At 35.7% G+C, this 22,751-nt stretch overlaps 1 protein-coding gene across 1 annotated transcript; it reads left to right on the top strand.

The window, feature by feature from the left end:
• The first annotated feature begins 5,405 nt into the window (after positions 1–5,405).
• Positions 5,406–16,964, top strand: LOC114241739 (uncharacterized). The gene is made up of 3 exons (XM_028172675.2): positions 5,406–5,598; positions 12,926–13,059; positions 15,962–16,964. The coding sequence occupies exons 2-3, from the start codon at positions 12,932–12,934 to the stop codon at positions 16,062–16,064; spliced, it is 231 nt and encodes a 76-aa protein (XP_028028476.1). The 5' UTR covers positions 5,406–5,598; positions 12,926–12,931; the 3' UTR covers positions 16,065–16,964.
• Positions 16,965–22,751: the final 5,787 nt, after the last annotated feature.

Genomic DNA, 22,751 nt, shown 5'->3' on the forward strand with positions numbered 1-22,751 from the left:
ACAAAGAACTGCAACCGCCGCATCATCCTCCATAACGACAATGCGAGTTCTCACACCGCGCACAGAACAAAAGAGTTTTTAGAGCAAGAAAACATAGAATTATTAGACCATCCGCCGTACAACCCCGACCTAAGCCCTAATGATTTCTATACTTTCCCTAAAATAAAGAATAAATTCCGTGGACAGAGATTTTCATCACCTGAAGAAGCTGTGGACGCCTACAAAACGGCCATTTTGGAGACCCCAACTTCCGAATGGAATGGTTGCTTCAATGATTGGTTCCATCGTATGGAAAAATGTGTCAATGTGTTTCGCGGAGAATACTTCGAAAAGCAATAAATACATTTTTAAATAGTAATGTTGTGTCACTTCGTTAATTCCCGAAATGTTCAGTGCCGTCGTACTAGATTTAGACCTGCGCTGTGTCACGGTCGCTTCAGATTGCGAATTCAAAAATATGACCTATGCATATGATGTATTTTTTACTTTGGTTTAATAAATAAATATCTCTATTATTATTAAGTTCTATTACATACGTAGGTACATACGCACAGTATCTCCTTATTTGCTTCGTGAACTTTAGAGTTTATCAAATGTTGTGGTAATAATGATAATTTTTATGTAGGTATCTATTGCTAATGTATAATGTAATAATAATGTTTTGTATCTATAGGGTAAAGATTTTTTTTTACAATTATTTTATTATTGTTTTTCATGAGTTTCATGGATGATAATGAGGCAGTGTTGTGTCCAGTTAACAGTTTCAACAAATCATTGGCGATATACGACAATATTTATCACGTATGTACGTCCACATATTCGCTTATAAACAAATTAAAGACAATGGTTATATTTTCATAAGCTAAATTCCTATATCCGGTGAATTGGACTATGTATTGCATAACCTATAGAGTAGGTATTATGAATATAAAATAATATAGAAAAGATATGAGTATAAAGATAGATGAAGATTATGAAAAGCTTAAAATAATACATCTAATGCAGAACGTAACAAAGCCTAGATTTGCTTGTCCTTTTTCTACAATTAATTTTCCATGATATCTACGACGAACAAGATACGACTTTAACCTTGATGACATGTGTCTTGTATATGGGATTGAAAACTTAATAGTACGAATATCGTTTGTTTAATTAATTCTAAAAAAATTTGGACCGTACATTATTGGAGATTCCGAAGGTCACAGCTGCGTGTTTATTTTTACTAGTTACTATAACAGTTTCTTAATTGTTAAAATTTGTTAATTCTTTCCTTTTTTTTTTCAATTATTATTTACATATTTTTTTAAATAGCATCCAGGTTTGTTCGTCGACTTGTTACATCAAAGCTAACCACTATAGCAACTTCGCGTTTAGTTGTTTGTTTATATACAATCAAAACTATACTGAATATTGACGAAGACCGTGAACAGTCTAAAGATAAAACAAAAAGGAAATACAGGGACTCTGTCAGTATTGCTATTTTCGTACATACATCAATTAGCTCTATTCATGGACGCTCATTAAATTAAGCAATTGATAAACTGTTAAAAGGCTTTCGAATGATAAAATTTAAACACGTTATATGAGTATATTAATTTCCTGTCAGTTATTAATCATGACATTTACGGTGCGAAGTAAATAACAGTAGCTTGATGTGAACGATGATCTAAATTGTACAAAACAATACATAATTTATACATATCTATAACCACTATTTACGGTTTGATCTTGTGTTAGTTTACGGACAGTTAGCGTGGAATGGACATGTGATGCGTAGGGAGAAGATGTATGTGACTAGGAGATGGATGGAAATGGTAGTGCAAAGTAGAGGGGGAAGAGTCGACCTAATAAGACATGGATGGATTGTGTGAATGACGATATTAGAGAGGAGTTAGTGTTGAGCTGACGGCTGATAGAAGAGAATGGAAGAGAAAAATTCGCTGTGCTGACCCCACCAACTGGGATAACGTGTAGAAAAAAAAGAAGATAGTGACGGACGACTGAGATATTATTCTTCGCTGTTTAAATATTTTGCTGACTACCGTCCACGTCTCCACAAAAAACATTTCCAGACTTCTACGCTTACTTTATACCGTAATTAATTTATGTTTAAAATTGTTGAGAATACAAATTTTAACAAATTCTAGGTGTTGATTGACCCGTTACAAGCCCTCAGGGACGTGAACACACCCACACATATCTAAATTGCCTTTTTTGGCCACATCAATAGTTTCAACACTCGCATGCGGATTCTATTCATTTCGTTTATTTTTTGTCACAAATAAAAAATACTATGCTTCAAGAGACATTTGTTTAATAATTTCCGGATGATTAGTCTCGTGTTGAACATCACCAAAATAAACCTTGTGATGAGTTCAATAATAAAAACGTATGTATATTTTTAACGAAAAAATAATTTTAATCAGAATATGTTTCTAGGACTTAAGAGCTTAAGCTAAGGAATGTCTGATTCGAGTAGGTTTGCTGTAGAAATTATTGCGCTCTTAAACGTCTACGTCATTGTTCGAAACAGTACCTAGTAGTAAATCAATAATTAATTAACGAATTACCTTTGTTTTTGTTGATTGGCTATGTTTAAGGTTCCTTGTTTTAGGAGACACTAAAAAACTGACGTGACGTAAATCATTATGTTTAGTATGTACTCCGAGTTTACATGTATACATAAATTCATGATCACGTCTATATTTGTATGAGTCGTTTGTCATTGAAGTCGTTGAAGTCGTTGTGGCCTTAAGGATAAGACGTCTGGTGCATTCGTATGTAGCGATGCACCGGTGTTCGAATCCCGCAGGCGGGTACCAATTTTTCTAATGAAATACGTACTCAACAAATGTTCACGATTGACTTCCACGGTGAAGGAATAACATCGTGTAATAAAAATCAAACCCGCAAAATTATAATTTGCGTAATCACTGGTGGTAGGACCTCTTGGGAGTCCGCACGGGTAGGTACCACCACCACACCTATTTCCGCCGTGAAGCAGTAATGCGTTTCGGTTCGAAGGGTGGGGTAGCCGTTGTAACTATACTGAGATCTTAGAACTTATATCTCGAGGTGGGTGGCGCATTTACGTTGTAGATGTCTATGGGCTCCAGTAACCACTTAACACCAGGTGGGCTGTGAGCTCGTCAACCAAAACTAAGCAATAAAAAAAAAAAAAAAAAAAAGAGTTCGACGCCAATCACTTAAGACAAAATATTTATTATGTTTTTTTTCTTATTTACGTATGACTATTGCTCCTATATTTATTACTTACATTGACATTAAAATACATATATCAAGAGGTCCACCGATAAAGCATTGATACCGATGTTAATGAACAACAATAACATAAAGTCATATTTAAATATGACAATTCAAGTTTAAAGTTATTTACTGACAAAACAATAGTTTGTATTATGATAGTAATGTAATAAAAAATAATATTAAGCTGTGTTACCAGTCAGAGGATAGCTCGACGTTTGTGCGAGTTTTAACAGAATGATGTCATACATATTTTCGTTACACGTGCCCGGTATTGTGGTCACGTGTATCAGACACCAAAATTAAGTTCGGCTCGGAATGTTGTGACAATAAAACGTTTAAAAATTCTGTTTTTAGCGTATTGATTTTAATAATTCTCGAATTGATCAATCGAATTGGGGGCTGTGATTAATTTTACTATCAAGAATAAATAGGATGGTAAAAGTTTTATTTTTATTAGTTAGGATGGGCCAACGCCCTCGCGGCCTTCCTAGTTTGAGGCTAGGTCGGTGACGTGACAAGATGGCCGACAATCGCCATGATGTATTGTAATTAATACTCAGTAGTTAGCTATTGTATCCATATGGGATGGTTTTGCAATAGAAAAAGGATGACATTCCGCTCCCATATTATTATAAAGACGGTATACGCGACCGTGCCGCCTTCATTTTAGGACGTCTCTACCCGATGATATGAAGGCGAAGTAAAATGTCCCTTAGAAATAAGGTAACACTCTACAAAACTTGCATACGCCCCGTCATGACCTATGCAAGTGTAGTGTTAGCTCACGCGGCCCGCACTCACTAAAAATCATTCCAAATCATTCAATCCCGTTTTTGCAGGATAGCCGTCGGAGCCCCGTGGTTCGTCAGGAACGTCGACCTCCATGACGACCTGGACTTAGAGTCCATCAGTAAGTATCTGCAGTCGGCGTCGAAACGCCACTTCGATAAAGCGGCACGACACAAGAACCCTCTCATCGTGGCCGCCGGTAACTACATTCCCGATCCTGCGGAAAGAATGGAAAGCAGTCGACGTCGACCACGTCATCTCGGATCCCCCCGATCCACTAACGGTGCTTCTAGGTACTTCAAGCACCGGTCACCGTTCTCTTCGAACCCGTCGCTTGCGACGAAGGGCTCGACGAGTAAATTAACCCTCAGACACAGCCCACTGAGTTTCTCGCCGGATCTTCTCAGTGGGTCGCATTTCCGATCCGGTGGTAGATTCTGCGAAGCACGGCTCATGCTAGGGTTCGTGTTAGCAACGTCGTCAGGTTTGAGCCCCTTGAGCTCACCTACAAGTTAAGGTTACGCTGGAATAGTCTCTCAAGGCTACCAGCTTAGGTAGGGAAAAAAAAGCAATAGAAAAAGAAAGAATTGATGATCAACCTAGATATATTTATCGCACAATTTTTAAAGAAAGAAAAATATAGTTATTTGAATTTTTTTAAAGATTTATTTAACTGCCTAATCCTGTTAAAATTATGTATGTTTATTTACTTTCGAATTATATTATTGAATACTTCAACATATTCATATTTTTATACATATGTACTGTTTTCAATTTTAACTTTACTCCTAAAGAAAGAAATATGTATAATCAGTACAAAATATATTTTCATAATTTGCCGACAAACAACAGTGCGGCGGCACACTCTTTCAGAATCATTGTTCTAGATTATATATAGACGACGTTGAATTGACTTACAAAATTACAAAGACTAGTTTAGTATCTATCGGTTATGTGAATCTAGTTTTTTTTATACAAATGTCGATGCCTGTTACAAGCATTTTTCAAATTATGTCACCGCGATATAATTGAATGAATGTGATTTTTTAATTATTTAAGTTCATTGAGCTTGCTGCATGAAAATGCGACGTAATCGGTAAATCTCTTACAATTTTCACCATAAATACAGCTAATCTAAGAGAAAAAAAATGTTTATCGCCGACCATTCGCAGTCAATTAATTGATAATTAAGATTGCTTGCGTTCATTTCCGTCACAAATCTGACTGTTTTTTCTTTCGAAATTGGCTTTTACATATAAAAGAACAAGTGGATATCGATTTTTTGCGAATTTAAGTCGTTGTTTATGATGTCAGTAACGCAATGGATTCTGCTTTAATCCATTGAGGTGTATATAGGCGTGGTTGCAATATGAAAGCGGTCGCGGGCCAACTAGTTTACTCGTGAATTAGTTGATATAACGACTCAACTGGCGTCAGTCGTCTGCACACAACACGCATGCGTAGTAGCGTTATTTGAAAAAAAAATAAAAAAAATATATTCATCTTTAGCCTCTCGTATTGTGTAGTGGAGAGTTTTGATCGGTAAGTGTCCATATTTTATTTGTATTTCTAGGAAGCTATCTATGTTTAATGTAATACAATAAAGGATGTAATGTGATCGTAATTTAAAGTTGTAATAAACAATTTTCGTGAAAGTGAAACGACGGCGAATGATAATTAATTATTGTGGAATGACTTTTTTTTTTTACTTCAATTACGCGAGTTTCTTATATTTCTTACAGAAAATATTCGATTATTTGTGGTAGACTTAGCGTCTTGACATGTTCTAATAATGCTGGTAGTTTTGAAAAGGATCATCGCAAAATAAGCAAAATAAATTATTAATACGTGTTAAGTGATGTTAATATGTATTAAAATAATAATTTCCGGATAAAGTTTCTTTACAAGGCAGTTGATATTTCGTGCATATTATTCCGGTCACCGTCCTCGTCGAATTAACCCACAGACGCAGCCCACTGAGTTTCTCGCCGGATCTTCTCAGGGGGTCGCGTTTCCGATCCGGTGGTAGATTCTGCGAAGCACTGCTCTTGCTAGGGTCAGTGTTAGCAACTCTCCGGTTTGAGCCCCGTGAGCTCACCTACAAACGTTAGGGTGAAACTGAAAGTCAAGGCTATCAGCATAGTTGGAAAAAAAAAAGTTTTCCTTGTTTCTATGATTGCGCTCTGTTTGATGTGTAGGTTGAATTCCATCAAAATCTAAACGAAATCCCAATTTTCTTACACATTAAACACTAAACTGTGAAATCAGTTTATTTTTCGCATCGAGCGGATTGTGTTCCTCTAAAGCCACGTCATTAACAAAATTTTTGGCACGCATCAAATCAAATTGTTTTTAGATCATCGAATGTGTAAAATATTTTGACAAAACTTTTGCACCCTTGTTGAGCTTATTATCCGCTATCTATGTAAAATATTTATTCATGGATCTTTTTTTTTATTCTATTTTTTTATTTATTTAAGCGCTAAGTGCTAACACATACCGGTACGCGTTCTATTTTAATATATTATTTCGAAGTAGCACGTGACACAGAATGGGTTAGTTAAACTCGGTACATTGCTTTAATACAAACAAACGTTACACAAACATCCCTCAGCCATGGTTTCATTGGCGGCCGCCTGAGCGTCGCCACAAAACCATACAAGGACACAGGGAAGCAGCCATTAGCGAAACTGGGTTGGTCTGACCTTAATTTGCGAGGGAGTTTTTGTTGTGTCGAACGACGACCGTGACCCGTATCATCGAAGCTTATAATCCGAATTACATTTTATTGCCGACTGAACCTTTTTAATAAATTCGCGTTACGAGTAGGTACTCTCTCAAAACCAAATTAAATTATTTCGTATTAATTAAAAATATAAACGGAAGGAGGCATTGAAGGGGCGGTGAACTTTACGCGCGTTCGAAAACGAATTAATTTTTTCTCTTGTTGTTGTTGGGTCTTTTTTTTTTTATAAATCAGGAAGTTCTGTTACGCAGTTCAATACATCGTTAAGTACGCGCCGCTACTACTCATAATACAAACAGATTTTTTATGTTTTTCATTCAATATTGTTAAACAGACATTTAATACGTGGGTGGTTTTGTTTACGGTATAACAAAAAAAAAAAACTTGTATCAAAATTCAAGTTTGTATTTTCTATATCGTATTTTCTATAGGTCTGTTACTTTAGATATACAGTAAGAATGAATGAATAAAAATACGGTAGATTTTTTTTATTTTTATTTTTTACATTTCTAGATAGATGAGCATACTGCCCAACTGATGGTAAGCTGTCGTCGTCGCTCATGGATTAATGTACAGTCAAGCCGCTGAATGATGAAAATTGTTTTTGACTTTGATTCTACAAACACGTCGTTATGTTAATGAATTCTGTGAGTTCGTTCGTCTATCCGTCTAGAGAAATTAAAAATAGTAGCTGTTATTCTAAAAGACGAGCTCTCGGCCTATTTGATGTTGAGACGTTTCCGAAGCTCAAAGACGTCACAAGCTGAATGCCTTTGAAACATTGACTTTGAGGCATGAGGTTCTAGTATATTGTAACTGTATATCCGCTTTCTTATCAGATGCTACTAGTATTTCTTATCTTATAGGCAATGACGACTCCAATATGACGAGTCTGCATGTCCAAGTATTAAATCTACAGAGTCTAGCCATAAACAATTCAATCTGGAATCAGTCATTCTCGTATAACAAATAAGGGCAGTCACAGCTTAAAGAATTACATATTTGGTCCGTATACTATCAGAATCTATACTAGTACTATACTTTCCTTGTAATTAAAGCTTCGTGTTCACAGAACGACTTTACGATGATGAATAACAGTGCTATCATAAAAGATATTTACAAAAATGATAATTTAAGTAATTACTGCTGGTGGGGGCCTAGTGAAAGCTCGCACGGGTAGGTAGGAGTATTGACACCATATGACATCTACGGTCTCAGCAATCACTTAGCAACAAATGGGATGTCAGTTCGTTCACTCATCTACGCCATAAATATAAAATAAAAATACAGTCTTAATTTTGTTTTGTTTTCTCATTTGCCTGCTGATGTTTTTATTTCTGTGTTATTAAAATGAAATGGGACGATAAAGAGAAGCAAATTGCTATGATCGCATTACAAAAACTAGGTAATGAGCCAAACGCTTCATCCGCTCGGTATTATTAGTCGAATGCGAAGTGCCCCTCCTCTGATCTAAAATGCGTCTCATTTCTTTTAACAAGTACTTTCTTACTCACTCTTTGACAAGCCGTATATTATAAACGTATGTACTATAGTTTACCACCCAATTTTGATACCTAAGACCTTCGAAAGTCATTAGTTAGAAGGTTCATTTTATGCTACATTTTGTAGACCGAAGACATTATAATAATGTTTAATTAAGTTAACCGTTTTAGCGGCTCACTACTTCCGCCATTGCAAGTATAATATAATTTTCATGTACCCCAATCAGACCTGGCGTACCCTCCGGGGTATGCGTACCGCAGGTTGGGAATCGCTATACTACTATATAAACTATGTATTATATGAATCCCTGCTATAATAAATAAATGTTTCATGCAAGGATGTTTTTTTTTCTGTAACAATGCTTATGGAAAGACTAAGTAATTAAGGGCTACCTCACGCCATTCTTTTATTGTTCATAAACACGGACGTACGCATTTACTTTGAACTATTTTATTTGTCGCATTAAATATTATGTCACTGCGGTTATTGACATGGCAAATATATTACTATTACGTTTATAATTATTAATACATATACCGTATGTCTACGAATCCTCGGCCTACCATGGCTTGCCGTTTGAGAGCTCTGGTTTATGCGTTCCATACGCCTCCCTAATTTTTGGTGTCAAGAGTGTCGATACGTTTTCCAGTCGTACTATTCATTGAAATTAAGTTTATTTATTATTTTCGTTTCTAATTATCATTTTGTATGTACATAATTATATTTTTAGAAAAAAAAACAGTCAGCGAAAACACTTATCACCGCTCTAGGTCACACGGTAGTTTGGTCATTGTAATAATATTATGTGATTACTTTCTTTGAAGCTATAATAATATATTATGATAAGTATTACTATCTATGATGAATTTATCATTAAATACTACCATTGTAGTATCGTATAATTTGATTTTTATTTCATTATTTACTGGTGTATTATAAATCTTTTTATTTTTTTATTGCTTAGTTGGAAGGATGAGCTCACGACCCACCTCATGTTAAGTGTTTACCGGAGACCATATACATCTACAAAGTAAATGCCGTCACCTACCTTGAGACATGAGTTCTAAGGTCTCAGTTTTTACAGTCAACGGCTGCCCGGCCCTTCAAACCGAAACGCATTACTGCTTCACGGCAGAAATAGGCAAGGTTGTGGAACCTACACGTGCGGACACAGAAGACGTCCTACCACCAGTAAATCGCACAGATATGTACTACCATCATAGTTAATTCTACCGTAAACCAGGATGGGACACAGAAACCATTCGGCTGTGAAGCAGTTATAAATCAGGCTCGTAGGGTAGGTTAACAGTCACCCCTGTGCAACGCGCCTTCGATCTTAATTCTCTTGGTGAGCGGTCGACTGTGATCGTGGCGATCCTGTAGACCGAATGGTAAACAGTCCACGTCGCCCTAAGCACGTCCTCCCGATCCATTAACGGTGCTTTTAGGTATCATAAGCACCGGTCAACGTCCTCGCCGAACCCGTCGCTTGCGACGAAGGGCTCGACGAGCGATTAACCCATAGACACAGCCCACTGAGTTTCTCGTCGGATCTACTCAGTGGGTCGCGTTTCCGATCCGGTGGTAGATTCTGCGAAGCACTGCTCTTGCTAGGACCAGTGCTAGCAACGCACCCGGTTTGAGCCCCGTGAGCTCACCTATACGTCAAAGAGAAGCTGATGTAGCCTCTCAAGGCTATCAGCATAGGTAGGAGAAAAAAAAGGGACTAAGCGATACTTGCAAAATTTGTTATGCTGTAATAAACACTAAAGGACGAGTATCATAACATTCTTTTTGACTTGCTTGAGCGTGGGCACAAGCGTGGATAGGAATTTTTAATAGCGTAGGTTCGCTCGCATACTTCGAATTATTGAATGACTTTAAAACTTTTTTGTAATAATTGGCAGTTTTCATGAACATACTGTTAGATGTTAAACAGCGGTTAGTGTTTATGTTTGGATTACGAGGTGGCGTAATTAGTTGCGTTGATAATGAGTCACCTTTAATGTGTTATACATGTTAGAAGGTCAAAGAAGTGTAGGTGCGCGTAACGTTCTCGTTTCACGTGAAATGAAAGTTATTATGACAATTTATTGGTAATGTTAATTAGCTGTATCGGGTGTATTAATTACAGGTAATTTAATATTGGTTCCACTACAATTGCAAGCTCATTAATATGTTTGTGTTTCCCCAGCCGGGCCCCACATAAGCGCGTTACGCATCGACATTCGGCAGCGACTATTCAAAAACTACTAGGATAGGATTATTAGAGACAAAGCATCACTGAATGAATAAAAAAAAACGTGACATGCTTCAGTAATAATACTGGCCAGTTAAATAACACAAACAAATTATGTGGGCCTATTATGAACGACTGATTTAATTTACAGTTAAATTCGTTATCATAAACAATAGATTATTATATTATGCTTAGCGAAAAATGCAAATAATTATTTTGTGGGTTTCATTTTTATTACACGATGCTATCCCTTCGCCGCGGAAGTCAATCCTGAACATTTGTTAAGTACATATTTCATTAGAAAAATTGGTACCCGCCTGCGGGATTCGAACACCGGTGCATCGCTCAACACGAATGCACCGAACGTCTCTTATCCTTTAGGCCACGACGACTTCTAAGACTTCTATTTCAACGCGTCTAAATATTTAAGGATTTCTTATTTTGATCCGATTCACGCAATGATCCGATTCGCCACGATCTAGGTACCCTCCATTGCGTGTAGTGCAAGAATAACATACTGTCGCTTAGTTAAAAGAACCGTGTATATAAATTTTGCTTGGTTTTAACACAGTCCCAGAACCAGATAAATAGACGGAGAAGATAATGAATTTATCTTTCTCGATCTAGAATTTTCGCAGCCATCTGATGCGTCTATAGGTGTACGGACGATTAATAGAAACATAAATATTAGTTGCGTTTCTACAAGTATTTAGATGTAGAACGTCTTTACGCCACGACGACTTCAGTGTGAAACTTTTGTCGTAGTTTATGTAGCAACAGACAATGAGAAACTAAGAAAATTATATGAAACTAGCGACCCGCCCTCGCTTCGCTTCGGAAACTGTAATTTATTATTGATTTCTTGACTATTTAATGGATATTATAATACATATAAACGTTCCTCTTCAATCACTTTATCTATTAAAAAAAAACCACATCAAAATCCGTTGCGTAATTTTAAAGATTTAAGCATACATAGGGACAGACAGATATAGGGACAGAGAAAGCGACTTTGTTTTATACTATGTAGTGATGCTAAGAGAACCGATTTTAAAACTGAATAGTGCGTGTGCGTATTCAATAATGGATTCTAAATTTGTAATCCAGTGAACACTAAACAGTAAACAGCGTTGTTACTACGCTGTGGTTCGGTCCGCTCAACTTCAAGGTTAGGGGCCCGTTGTTTATTTTATGTTATTTCTAACTTCGGAAGTCGGAATTTAACGATTAAGGCACGTTTTGGAATTTAGTGAGATTAGATCTTAACGTAACGAAGTGTGCAATGTGGTTCAACTGTTCTATATCATATTAGGTACGTACAGGAGGCTGCAAAAGTGTATGGATGCCGCGGTAAAAAACCTATTATACTAAAAACAACACCATCTGTGAGATATATTAGTTATATGGTATCAACATTATGACCATATTCAGTGAGGTTAGGCTGGCTGCTAGTTCAGAATGAAATCGTATTAATGATTTTTTTACTGAATCGGTGAATAACAATTTCAAAGAACCATCCATCATAGGAATTTGATTATTTAAAAGATATTAAATATAGCATGGTTAGGTATTTAGCCATTATTTAAAATGAAAATGTTATTAGTTAAAACTGCAAATAAGCTCACGCTGGCTCTTTATCTAGTATGTACATATGTAGTGAATATAGCAAACAGCGCCAACTAGTTTAGTTTTGCTAGCTTGGATTCAAGTGTTCATAAAAGGGTAGAAAGTAAGGTAAGCTTTCCATAAAATTTTGCAGCTTTTATTTATTTATTTTTATTGCCTAGATGGGTACACGAGCTCACAGCCCACCTGGTGATAAGTGGCTACTGGAGCCCATACACATCCACAACGTAAATGCGCCACCCACCTTGAGATACAAGTTCTAAGGTCTCAAGTATAGTTACTCAAGTATAGCAGCTGATTGTACTCACATGTATGAGACATTGGAACAAAATTGTTTGGATAGAGGGCATCCTAATGTCGTAAAGGATCGTAAAATATGCTTTATTATTCTTATTCTTATTTATTATTCTTGTTCTTGAAAATTCAAAACTCTGAGAATGTAAAAACTTAAAACAAATATGCGACTAGTAGTGAGATATTCGAATTTATCGTCAATATATTTATGGCCTATCCCAAAATTCGAAGCAAACCATGATTTTTTTTTTTATTTTTTTTTTTCTACAATGATTTTCATTTAACAATATTTGCATATTTCTTCATTTATCCAATATTATATGGAAATTCAAATGCTAGCAAACGATAGAAGAATTACGAAGCGAAATCGAATGTTTTTATCAAGCCGAAGAGGCGCACATATCAGAAACGAAGTGGTCAATCCAGGATTATTTTAGTAATATCTGCGTTTTTTTTTCAAGATCAAGATGGTCACAGTCGGTCCAGATCCAGCACAGGTAACCTGTCCATCGTGCCACGCGTCGGTCATGACCAAAATCACGACCAAAGCCAGCACGAAGACTCACATCATCGCACTGATCCTGTGTTTGTGCATGTGAGTAAATACATCACATAAATTTAATGCATCACATAAATGTAATGCATCACTGAAAATCTACAAGTGTTTTCATTACAGAGAAACATGATTAATTGACATTGGCTAAGTTCTCGGTCACACTCGTTCTGAGGCAAATTTATTTTTATTTTTGGAACGAAGTTCTTTATGGGACGATGCGGTAGGGTACCCGAACCGGGAAAAACGTCCGTAACGTAAGATTTTTATTAGTAATGCACATAGTGTACAACTTAACTTTGTAATAACATACAAAAAATAACATATTTTTTTATCATTCATTAACCACGATCTCAGAGCGTTCGTTTGCGCAATACACTAACTCTTATGCAAATAACCGTGAATGAAGTGTACCACAATAAGTTCGCACGTTACCGAATGTTGCGAAACCTCCAGTTTTATTTCCTTTATACCTCGAATAGAACTTAAAATTAATATTTTTATAATAAGGAACTTCGTTCCTATCCGGTGTCCCACGACACCACACATAATTTTTTTATTGCTTAGATGGGTGGACGTGCTCACAGCCCACCTGGTGTTATGTGGTTACTGGATCCCATAGACATCTACAACGTAAATGCGCCACCCACCTTGAGATATAAGTTCTGGGACTAAAGTCTGGGACGCTTGCAACCCCTGCATTCTAAAAAAGCAATATTGAGATTAATAATAAATTAATGAAGGAATGCTTGTACGACATTGTACGGTACATGATGAAGTAAACAATTATTTACAACATTTCGTGGGAAGAGCTCGTTTTCGTCCTATTTTTCTATTTTAATTATGTAATATTCCTTCTGTTTTGTACCTGCTGTTTCGTTTTGGTGATTTAAAATCATTAGTTTTTAGCCTCATGACTGAAGTTCGCCTACTATGCGATAAATCTTCTCTTGTTTTGTTATTGTTATGTTTGTGAACGGCTGACAAACAACGCAGAAAAGGCACTGAATGATTTATATGTATTTATTTCAATAATTATACATAATATACATATTTATTCTAATTTACAACCAAAAGCCCGTACTCTAGAACGAATAGTAGAGTAAAAAAACACAGCTACATATCAAACACTTATTTTTGGATTAATGATTCAAATAAACATTCGAATTGGAAGACTTGAAAAAATCTTGTCGAGCAGTTGGCGCACTGCCTTGTTTTATTCTGGATACCAGAATTATATCATACATAACATAAATCATTTTCAATTTAAAACGCACTGATAATACATGAACCAGTATTTTTTTTATGCGAATCTATTACCTTTCCAGCTATTGGGTATATTTTTGGCTAGCCGCGCAACATTATTGAGACATTTTATCTTTTAAATAAATTATGGTTGACGATGGACTCCATCTCTATAATCTCTGGTAACATCAGCGCTGAGCTCGGCAAAATATTTATTCATTTCATTAAGAAGGAGTAAAATTTTCATTTCGTATTTTTTTTATTGCTTACTTGGATGGACGAGCTCACAACCCACCTGGTGTTAAGTGGTTACTGGAACCCATAGACACCTATGACGTAAATGCGCCACCTACCTTGAGATATAAGTTCTAAGGTCTCAAGTATAGTTACAACGGCTGCCCACCCTTCAAACCAAAAAGCATTACTGCTTCACGGCAGAAATAGCCAGGGTGGTGGTACCTACCCGCGCGGACTCACAAGAGGTACTACCATCAGTAATCGTATTCACTATTTCTTTAATTTTTATATCACGATCAGAATATATCATTTTCCTTGAATAGAATATAACTGCTTAATAATGCATTGTTATCCAGTCCTATAAGTTTTAAATTATTCTTTTCTCATGGCTATTATAGTTTAATCACGTATCCTAGTGAAGCTCTTTTTGATATAAAAGTCATGTCTAAATAATAAGCCATTATCTATGATCAAAAATACTATTGTTCATCGAAGGCCGTTGTAGGTTTTTTTTACTTATTATTTGAGTGAACGCATTGAAATTTAAACAATGTGGTTGATTGACAGCCTTACGTTTAAAATTGAATTGTCTTTATGGCGGTTAAGCTTCTCTAATTATATCGATTCGACTCCCTATTTTTTTTGTATTTGACAACCGATACGTTCCATCTAATGGTTATATTGGTAACTGTTGATGATTAATTTTAATCAAATTATATATTAATACGTGAAGCAAAAACTTTGTACCCCTTTTTACGAAAATTGCGCGGACGAAGGAATATGAAATTTCCCACACTTATAGAGAATATAGAGAAGGAGTGCAGAATGCTAATATTTTATTTACATTAATAATACATTAAATCAATAAGAAAAACATTACACATACTACCATGTATTTGACCCACACACACACACACATATAAATACTCTTTTTTTACTGTCAAATTTTTGTTATTGCTTAGTCTGTGTGTTAAATTGAGAATAGGTTATTATAGTTTATCTTTAATGTTATTTGTCTATCGTGTAGTCTAGGCGAAATTTGTGATTATAGAAGTAAAGTCTTTGACAAAAGAACAATAATAATGTTAAAAACTATAATTTCAATTAATTATTGTCGAATTTCGACTACTGCGGGACCACTAGTTAAATTAATTTTATTTCAATTTTTTTTTTGCTTAGATGTGTGGACGAGCTCACAGCCCACCTGATGTTAAGTGGTTACTGGAGCCCATAGACATCTACAACGTAAATGCGCCATCCATCTTGAGATATAAGTTCTAAGGTCTCAGTATAGTTACAACGGCTACCCCGCCCTTCGAACCGAAACGCATTACTGCTTCACGGCGGAAATAGGCGGGGTGGTGGTACCTACCCGCGCGGACTCCCAAGAGTTCCTACCACCAGTGATGAAATCTTTATCAGTGATGAAATCTATATTAAATCTAAATGACTTTTGTTTCAGGTGCTTGCCTTGCGTATGTCTGCCATACTGCATGGACTCGTGCATGAATTCGGACCATTACTGTCCAAACTGCAACGCCTACATCGGAACCTATACAAGATAATTTCATGAATGTGAACGTATTGCGTATTCCTGTATGCCATTCGATGATTTGCACTTATATAGTTTCGTTTTTAAATTTCATATTCACATGATCAATCTTAAGTTCGGCTTAATGTTTTATATAGCTTTGTGGAGTATTATATTTTGTAGCTTCATCTAAAAGCATTGGCGGTGGTGAATGTGCTTTACCTCCTCATTAGCCAAGTCATCTAGTCAGGTGCTGAGTGTAGATGATTATTTTCAGAAAATCCTAAAAGGTTTTTTTAACATCATGCATTTATCTATGATTTTTGATTTTTAAATCACTCGAGATATTTTAAATTCTTCCAGTAAATCTTCCAAAATTTAAAGCCTTGTAATCAAATTTTTTCTGACTTTTACAATTTTTTATATATTATAACATATTTTTACAATCCTTCCTTAGATATTCACTAAGAAAACAAGAATAAATTTATTATATTTTATTAATTGTATTGTTTTTTTTTTCGTTCAAATATTAAAGTAGTTTAGGTGAACGTTTTAAAATATGAATTGTTTCACGAATTCAACCACAATTCCGTAACAGATTCAATTTTTAGAATTTAGTTTAGTTAAGTTTTAAGTTTTTATTGTGAATTTTTATAAGAAAACAACGTATTTTTGTGGCATGCTATTTACAATTCTTAAGTGTAATGTAACTTTTCGATCATTCCTAAAGATGTTTACAATCGTGACGAAGTTTCTGATCTGTCAAATTTTATGTGCGGAATTTGTTTAGAATCAGAAGAACGTTGTTTGATCGAAAATGGACCTTGTACAAGGTTCAGGATTGGCACCGAAGCTGAAATGTTGTTTTAGGCACAGAATTTCGCATGCACGTAAAATTTAACGGACAAAAATAAAATATTGAAAAAGTACACAACGCGACTTTTATTTATTCTGATTCAATGATGTAAATGATGTTGTTAACTTATTGTCTATACTAATATTATAAAGAGGAAAGATTTGTTTGTTTGTTTGTATTGAATAGGCTCCGAAACTAGTGAACCGATTTAAAAAATTATTTCACTGTTTGGAAGCTGCACTATCCCTCAGTGACACAGGCTATATATATATTTTTTTAAATTAGGGATCCTTGCTAAAACTCCAATAATGTAACGCAAGGTTTAAAAAAAATACCGAAAATATTCTTTACATCGCGTGCGCTACGACAACTATTGACGATAGAATAAAGTAATCTATACTAATATTATAAAGAGGAAAGATTTGTTTGTTTGTTATTTAACAAACACTGTAAGAAAACTGCCGCGATGTCTAATAATGAGTTTTAGACAAAAAAAAAGTATGAACGTAGCTTAGATATGTACTAAAAAAAATTATAACGCATAGAGCTAAAAATCCAAATGTTGTTTATTACAGTCTTGTTTACATAAAGCATTTTAGCCTATTGATTAAGTCTTTTTTTTTTGTTCTCTTTCTGTATTCTTTTTACAATATCGTCCAATTCTGAACTATATTTAAAAGTCTCGAACCTCTGAAGAAGTTGGCTATAATTAAAAACCCAAACAAAGATACAAGAAAATTGGTTAACAAAACACGTAGTAATCAATATACAAGGTGTTGCATATTTTAAAGTCGAAATTCGAAGTTTGGTTACTTAAAAAAAAAAGTAAGGTTTACTGTTTTTTTTTATTATACACGGTGTATTCAAACGAAAACAGTTATATTGTAAATTAAAAATTATAAATTTCCGAATGAAGTTTGATCGCCATACTGAAGAAAAAAAAAAAAGTTATAAATAATAATTAGTTATCGAAAGCGATGAAAAAGTTCGTCGTGTCTTATAGAGTAGGTCGCCTGAAATCGCATCAATCGTCGCGGCTATGTCGGTGCTTAAAACAAAGTACGTACCGACTTTTTTGTTCACGGTTGAACCTATAAATGAATAATAAATATATCATGTGGTCAAAATCTAACTCGAAAAAATTAGAAGTATACATTCATAATTTCTAATAGTAAGACTGTTTGCGAGTCTGTACGGGTAAGAAGTATTCGTAGTACAGCTACATGAAACGCGGCAGAAACATGAACATGTACATTTCTGCCGCGAAGCAGTAATGCATTCCAGCTTGAAAGGTGGGACAACCGTTATACAATTGAAACATCGACCTCATGACTCAGAGGTTTTCGCTATAATGACAATGGAATCCGGTAACCACTTAATAGGTTAGTCCACCACATACACTATTAAAACATTCTGATTGATTGATGACTAGATAAATATGGCTCACAAATCCTTAAAAATATTAAGTTTATTTCCTGCTTCGTGTAAGTTCTGCATAATAATTTAATGCTCCGTCGGCGTCTGGAGCCCTCTATGTGACTACACTACGATGTTAGGAACTTAAAATTAGTCTATAATTATAATTAAGAATTAAATATTACGTTTGAAACGATCCTTGCCCAATACATTCACAATGCTTAATCTTACAGTAAGTAAATCAGTACGATTCTTATGTTTACATCACGTGATATATGCTTCTAGAAATTTAAAGGTTAGTTAGTGGTAAGTACCGAAATTCGAAAATGATATAATCACGTAGGAAAAGTGTGGTACTGTTGAGCTTAAGCGTATAAACAGGCCATTTTTTGCTTATAAATGAATATGGGATGCGAAACATCAAATCATATAATGAGATTCATATTTGTTTATTGATTGGTACGATTCGACGTGGAATAAGTTTGCGGCAATCAGTGTTCGGTTATTTTAACCAGCATTCTTCTTGTTGTTTGGACGATTGCCAGAACGTATGGTGTGAACCGCGAAGGGCGCGGAAGCTGATCTATTTACGGAATGATCTCGGCCTAAAACTGGGAGACGAATGATGTCACTTTTAAACAAACGCCTGGTAATTGCGACTTGACTCTTAATTAGAGTTTTTATCACGCGACCGGTTGATTACAGCAATATTCATTTATATTGTACTGAAATTGGTGAGGACTTTACATTCAGGTCCAATTTTGTTACGTGAACTCGATACGGAATCGATAGGAGCTGTTTCATGTTCTTCTCCATTGCTCTTTCATTGCTGTTTAAGTAACTGATAATAATAGAGAACGTCTTAAAATTGTCATATTGCTGTTATTTTTATTCATATGTCAGTGGTGCCGACCAGAGAGGACCGCAGTGTTACTGAATGAAACCTACGAACTTCTTGGGCGGATGGAGGAGATAACTACGAATCCAAATCATCGATTATAGGTCACGTGTAAATTGAACAAAAAATAAATACGTGTCCTACGAAGCAATGGTGATACTACTTATACGGCTTAAGCTGGCGTTCTATTATTTTCTTTTAATTATTATTCACATTTCAAACAAAAAAATACGTTACAATATGTTTAGAATGGTATGGACACGTGATGAGACGAAATGAAAATTATGTTGGTAAGAGAGTGTTAACTATGAATGTGGAAGGATATAGAGGAAGAGGTAGACCTAAGAAGAAATGGAGGGATTGCGTGAATGATGATTTGTGTAAGAGGGGAGTGAGCGAAGAAATGGTATATGATAGAAGAGTATGGAAGGAGAAAACATGTTGCGCCAACCCCAGGTGACTGGGAGAACGGCAGGAGAATGATGATTTCAGACACAAATACGTACAGCCTATTTACTAAGCCAATCGCTCTGTTACTAGGTGTTTCCTCTGTCCTTCGATGACACTTTACATCAAGTTCCTTACCAAAAATTTGCTAGAGTCATGAGTCCGTTATCGTGATCACTTCTTACCTGATTGACATAATCTATTTCACACTGAGGAGTATTCTAGCAATAGACAGTGGTTTGGCTATGTCCCTTGCTTATATCCATGAACGACAGTGAAGGAGAGAAGCCTTAACCTCGTCTGCTTGCATAAGTAAAAAAAAAACTCATTTCCAAAAATATTACAAAAAAATCAACGGTAATTCCCACAGAGGAAAATATAAAGTTATTATCGCATCTAGTTCTAGATATGATAATATGATAAATGACAAAGATAATAACTAATTTAATTGAATATTAAAACAATAAAGTATATAAATAAAACGATATTTATCAAATCCAACAGAATTCTGTTTCAAATACCCCAAAAGACTTGGAACCTCTTATCAGAAATACTACTGTTTGATGAATTTGGCTCAAAATTTTGCTCTCGTGCAAAGTTTTCCAGAGGTGACCATAGCCTGTTTCTAACGCAATCAATCTTATTGCAAAAAAAATATCTAGACTCAGACTTAGAACTGGTTCTGTAACAAAAAACCACACAAAGAACAAAATAAAAACCGGTGCAAAAAAGCCTAAACTTGTTTCGACGTCTGCGAGAATTTTATTATTTTTTTATGCGTATTATTAATTTTTTAAACGAGTATACCACTGTGTCGTTGGTGTTATATTGATTACAAACGAAGGCAGAGAAGAGTTTACGGCGTATTGAATTCCTAAAAAGAAAGAAGTGATCATAATTCGCAATGCAATTCCTTTTCTAAATCTATATCTTACTTTTTAGCTTATCTGTGTTTAAATAGTGCTGGTAGTACGTTTTGGTAACCTATAACATTATATTTAAAAAAAAAAACTCACTCTGCTCAACAACAAACAAAAACTCACAAACTGGCCATGAGGTTCTTTTTTTGAATTTAAACTTTACGTTTTACCTTATTTGTAGTGTTGATACATTTTGTAAGTCAGCACGGGTTGGTAGCATATTTATGGTGTTTTAACAATCGTTTGAAGGTCAGTTAGGTTAGAAGTAGTTAGGTTGTTTCTTTTTAAATATTAAATCAAAAGGTGGGCAGGGCAATTTGCGTCAATCATTGACGATTACTGTACAAGAGTCGCACTGTACATGTATTGGGCATAGCGTTTAACATCGGGCGGATCGGGAATCCCTTAAAAAGCTGTTACCCCTAAGCCGATGTGTATACAAACTTATGTTTATTCTATAATGCAAATATATTTAATGTCCATAAATTGCAGTGCTCAACAGCTGGCAAGTACTCTATAAAACGTTTATAAAATTTGTCATAATTGTGTACGCGCGTTATGTGGCTAATTAATCTCGAAGCGCATATTTATAGTCAATTCTTATTAACCAAACAAAACGTATGCGATCGTGGCTTATACAAAAACAGGGTAGACCCTATTCAATAGAATATCAAGAGTTGTTTATTCATTTTATCGATCGGCCGGCTCCCTGGCTGCGAGCTAGTAGCCTTGATCGGCGACGACGTGGCGGTCAGGAAGCGCCCTGTTGTTTTGGGCTTACGTCACCATCCTGCTTATTACCGCAGGAGCACTCATGCGTTCCAAGGACACACGTAATGACCTACAATTGATGCTTCGACTTTGTCTCATGCTGAGCTTGTGGCGTTCATGTGGTTTTTATTGCCTCATTTTGAACAGATGAAACGACCTATGTAGGTACCTCTAGTACTAATTTACTAGTTACTAAGTTCAATTCTAAATTTAAATAGTTTATTTTTGTTTAGAAAACAAAGCGCATTTTTTACAGTTATTACAATTACATAATATGTACCTACATGATTTTTTTTATTTTTTATTGGTTAGATGTGTGGACGAGCTCACAGCCCACCTGGCGTTAAGTGGTTACTGCAGCCCATAGACATCTACAAAGTAAATGCGCCAACCACCTTGAGATATAAGTCATAAGGTCTCGGTATAGTTACAACGGCTGCCCCACCATTCAAACCGAAACGCATTACTGCTTCACGGCAGAAATAGGCAGGGTGGTGGTACCTATCCGTCCGGACTCACAAGAGGTCCTACCACCAGTAAAAAGCTATTGAATTAACTTAGCTATTGTATCAAAAAAGTTATGTTACGAAAAACAAATTATTGACGGAATTTGAAAGCATTTGAGTGACTCGTCGGTGCGGTAGTTATCGACCATGACTATTGCGGCGAGGGTCGTGGGTGCCATTCCCACATCGGGCAAACATTGTGTGATGAGCAGGTTTGTTTTGTTCTTCATCTGGGTGTTTATTATTTATAAATATACGTATTTAAAGGTATATGAGTATATTTGTCAGTCTCTGGTACCCATAACTAAGTTGCCTTAGTCAATTGAGTTGATCTTTCAGCCTAACTAACAGCATTGCAGAGTTAGCGCGTCGATGCTGGACTTGCTAAAATGATTTCCATAGTTGATGCTATTCGAGCATTATGCAATATTATGCATACTGCCTTTGAATTGAATAGAGCAGTATTGGAAGCTGTCTGAGCCTCAGAATGAAGTTCAGGTGGTACGCCACGTAAAGTTATTTAGGGTTGCGAAGCGTTTGTAAGTTTTTACTATAATTGAAATAATAAGAATCCTGGACAATTTATAGACGTTCATCTGGCCCAAAGCTAGTTTTCTGTTTTACAACGGCTACGCCACCCTTCAAACCGAAACGCATTGCTGCTTCACGGCAGAACTAGGCAGGGTGGTGGTACCTATCCGTGCGGACTCATAACACGTCCTACCACCAGTAATTACCGTAGTTTATCATTTTGCGGGTTACATTTTTGTTACACGATGTTATTCCTTTAGCGTGAAAGTCGTGAACATTTGTTAAGTGCGTATTTCATTAGATAAATTGGTACTTGGCTGCAGGATTCGAACACCGATGCATCGCTACATACAAATGCACCGAACGTTTTATCCTT

The sequence above is a fragment of the Bombyx mandarina genome, chromosome 13, assembly GCF_030267445.1.
Source record: "Bombyx mandarina strain Sakado chromosome 13, ASM3026744v2".
NCBI lineage: Eukaryota > Metazoa > Arthropoda > Insecta > Lepidoptera > Bombycidae > Bombyx > Bombyx mandarina.

Bases quoted from the DNA above. Each gene is read 5' to 3' on its own strand.
- LOC114241739 (XM_028172675.2), top strand. From the start codon at position 12,932: ATGGTCACAGTCGGTCCAGATCCAGCACAGGTAACCTGTCCATCGTGC. The intron at 13,060-15,961 runs GTGAGTAAATAC...CTTTTGTTTCAG, and splicing joins CTGATCCTGTGTTTGTGCAT to GTGCTTGCCTTGCGTATGTC.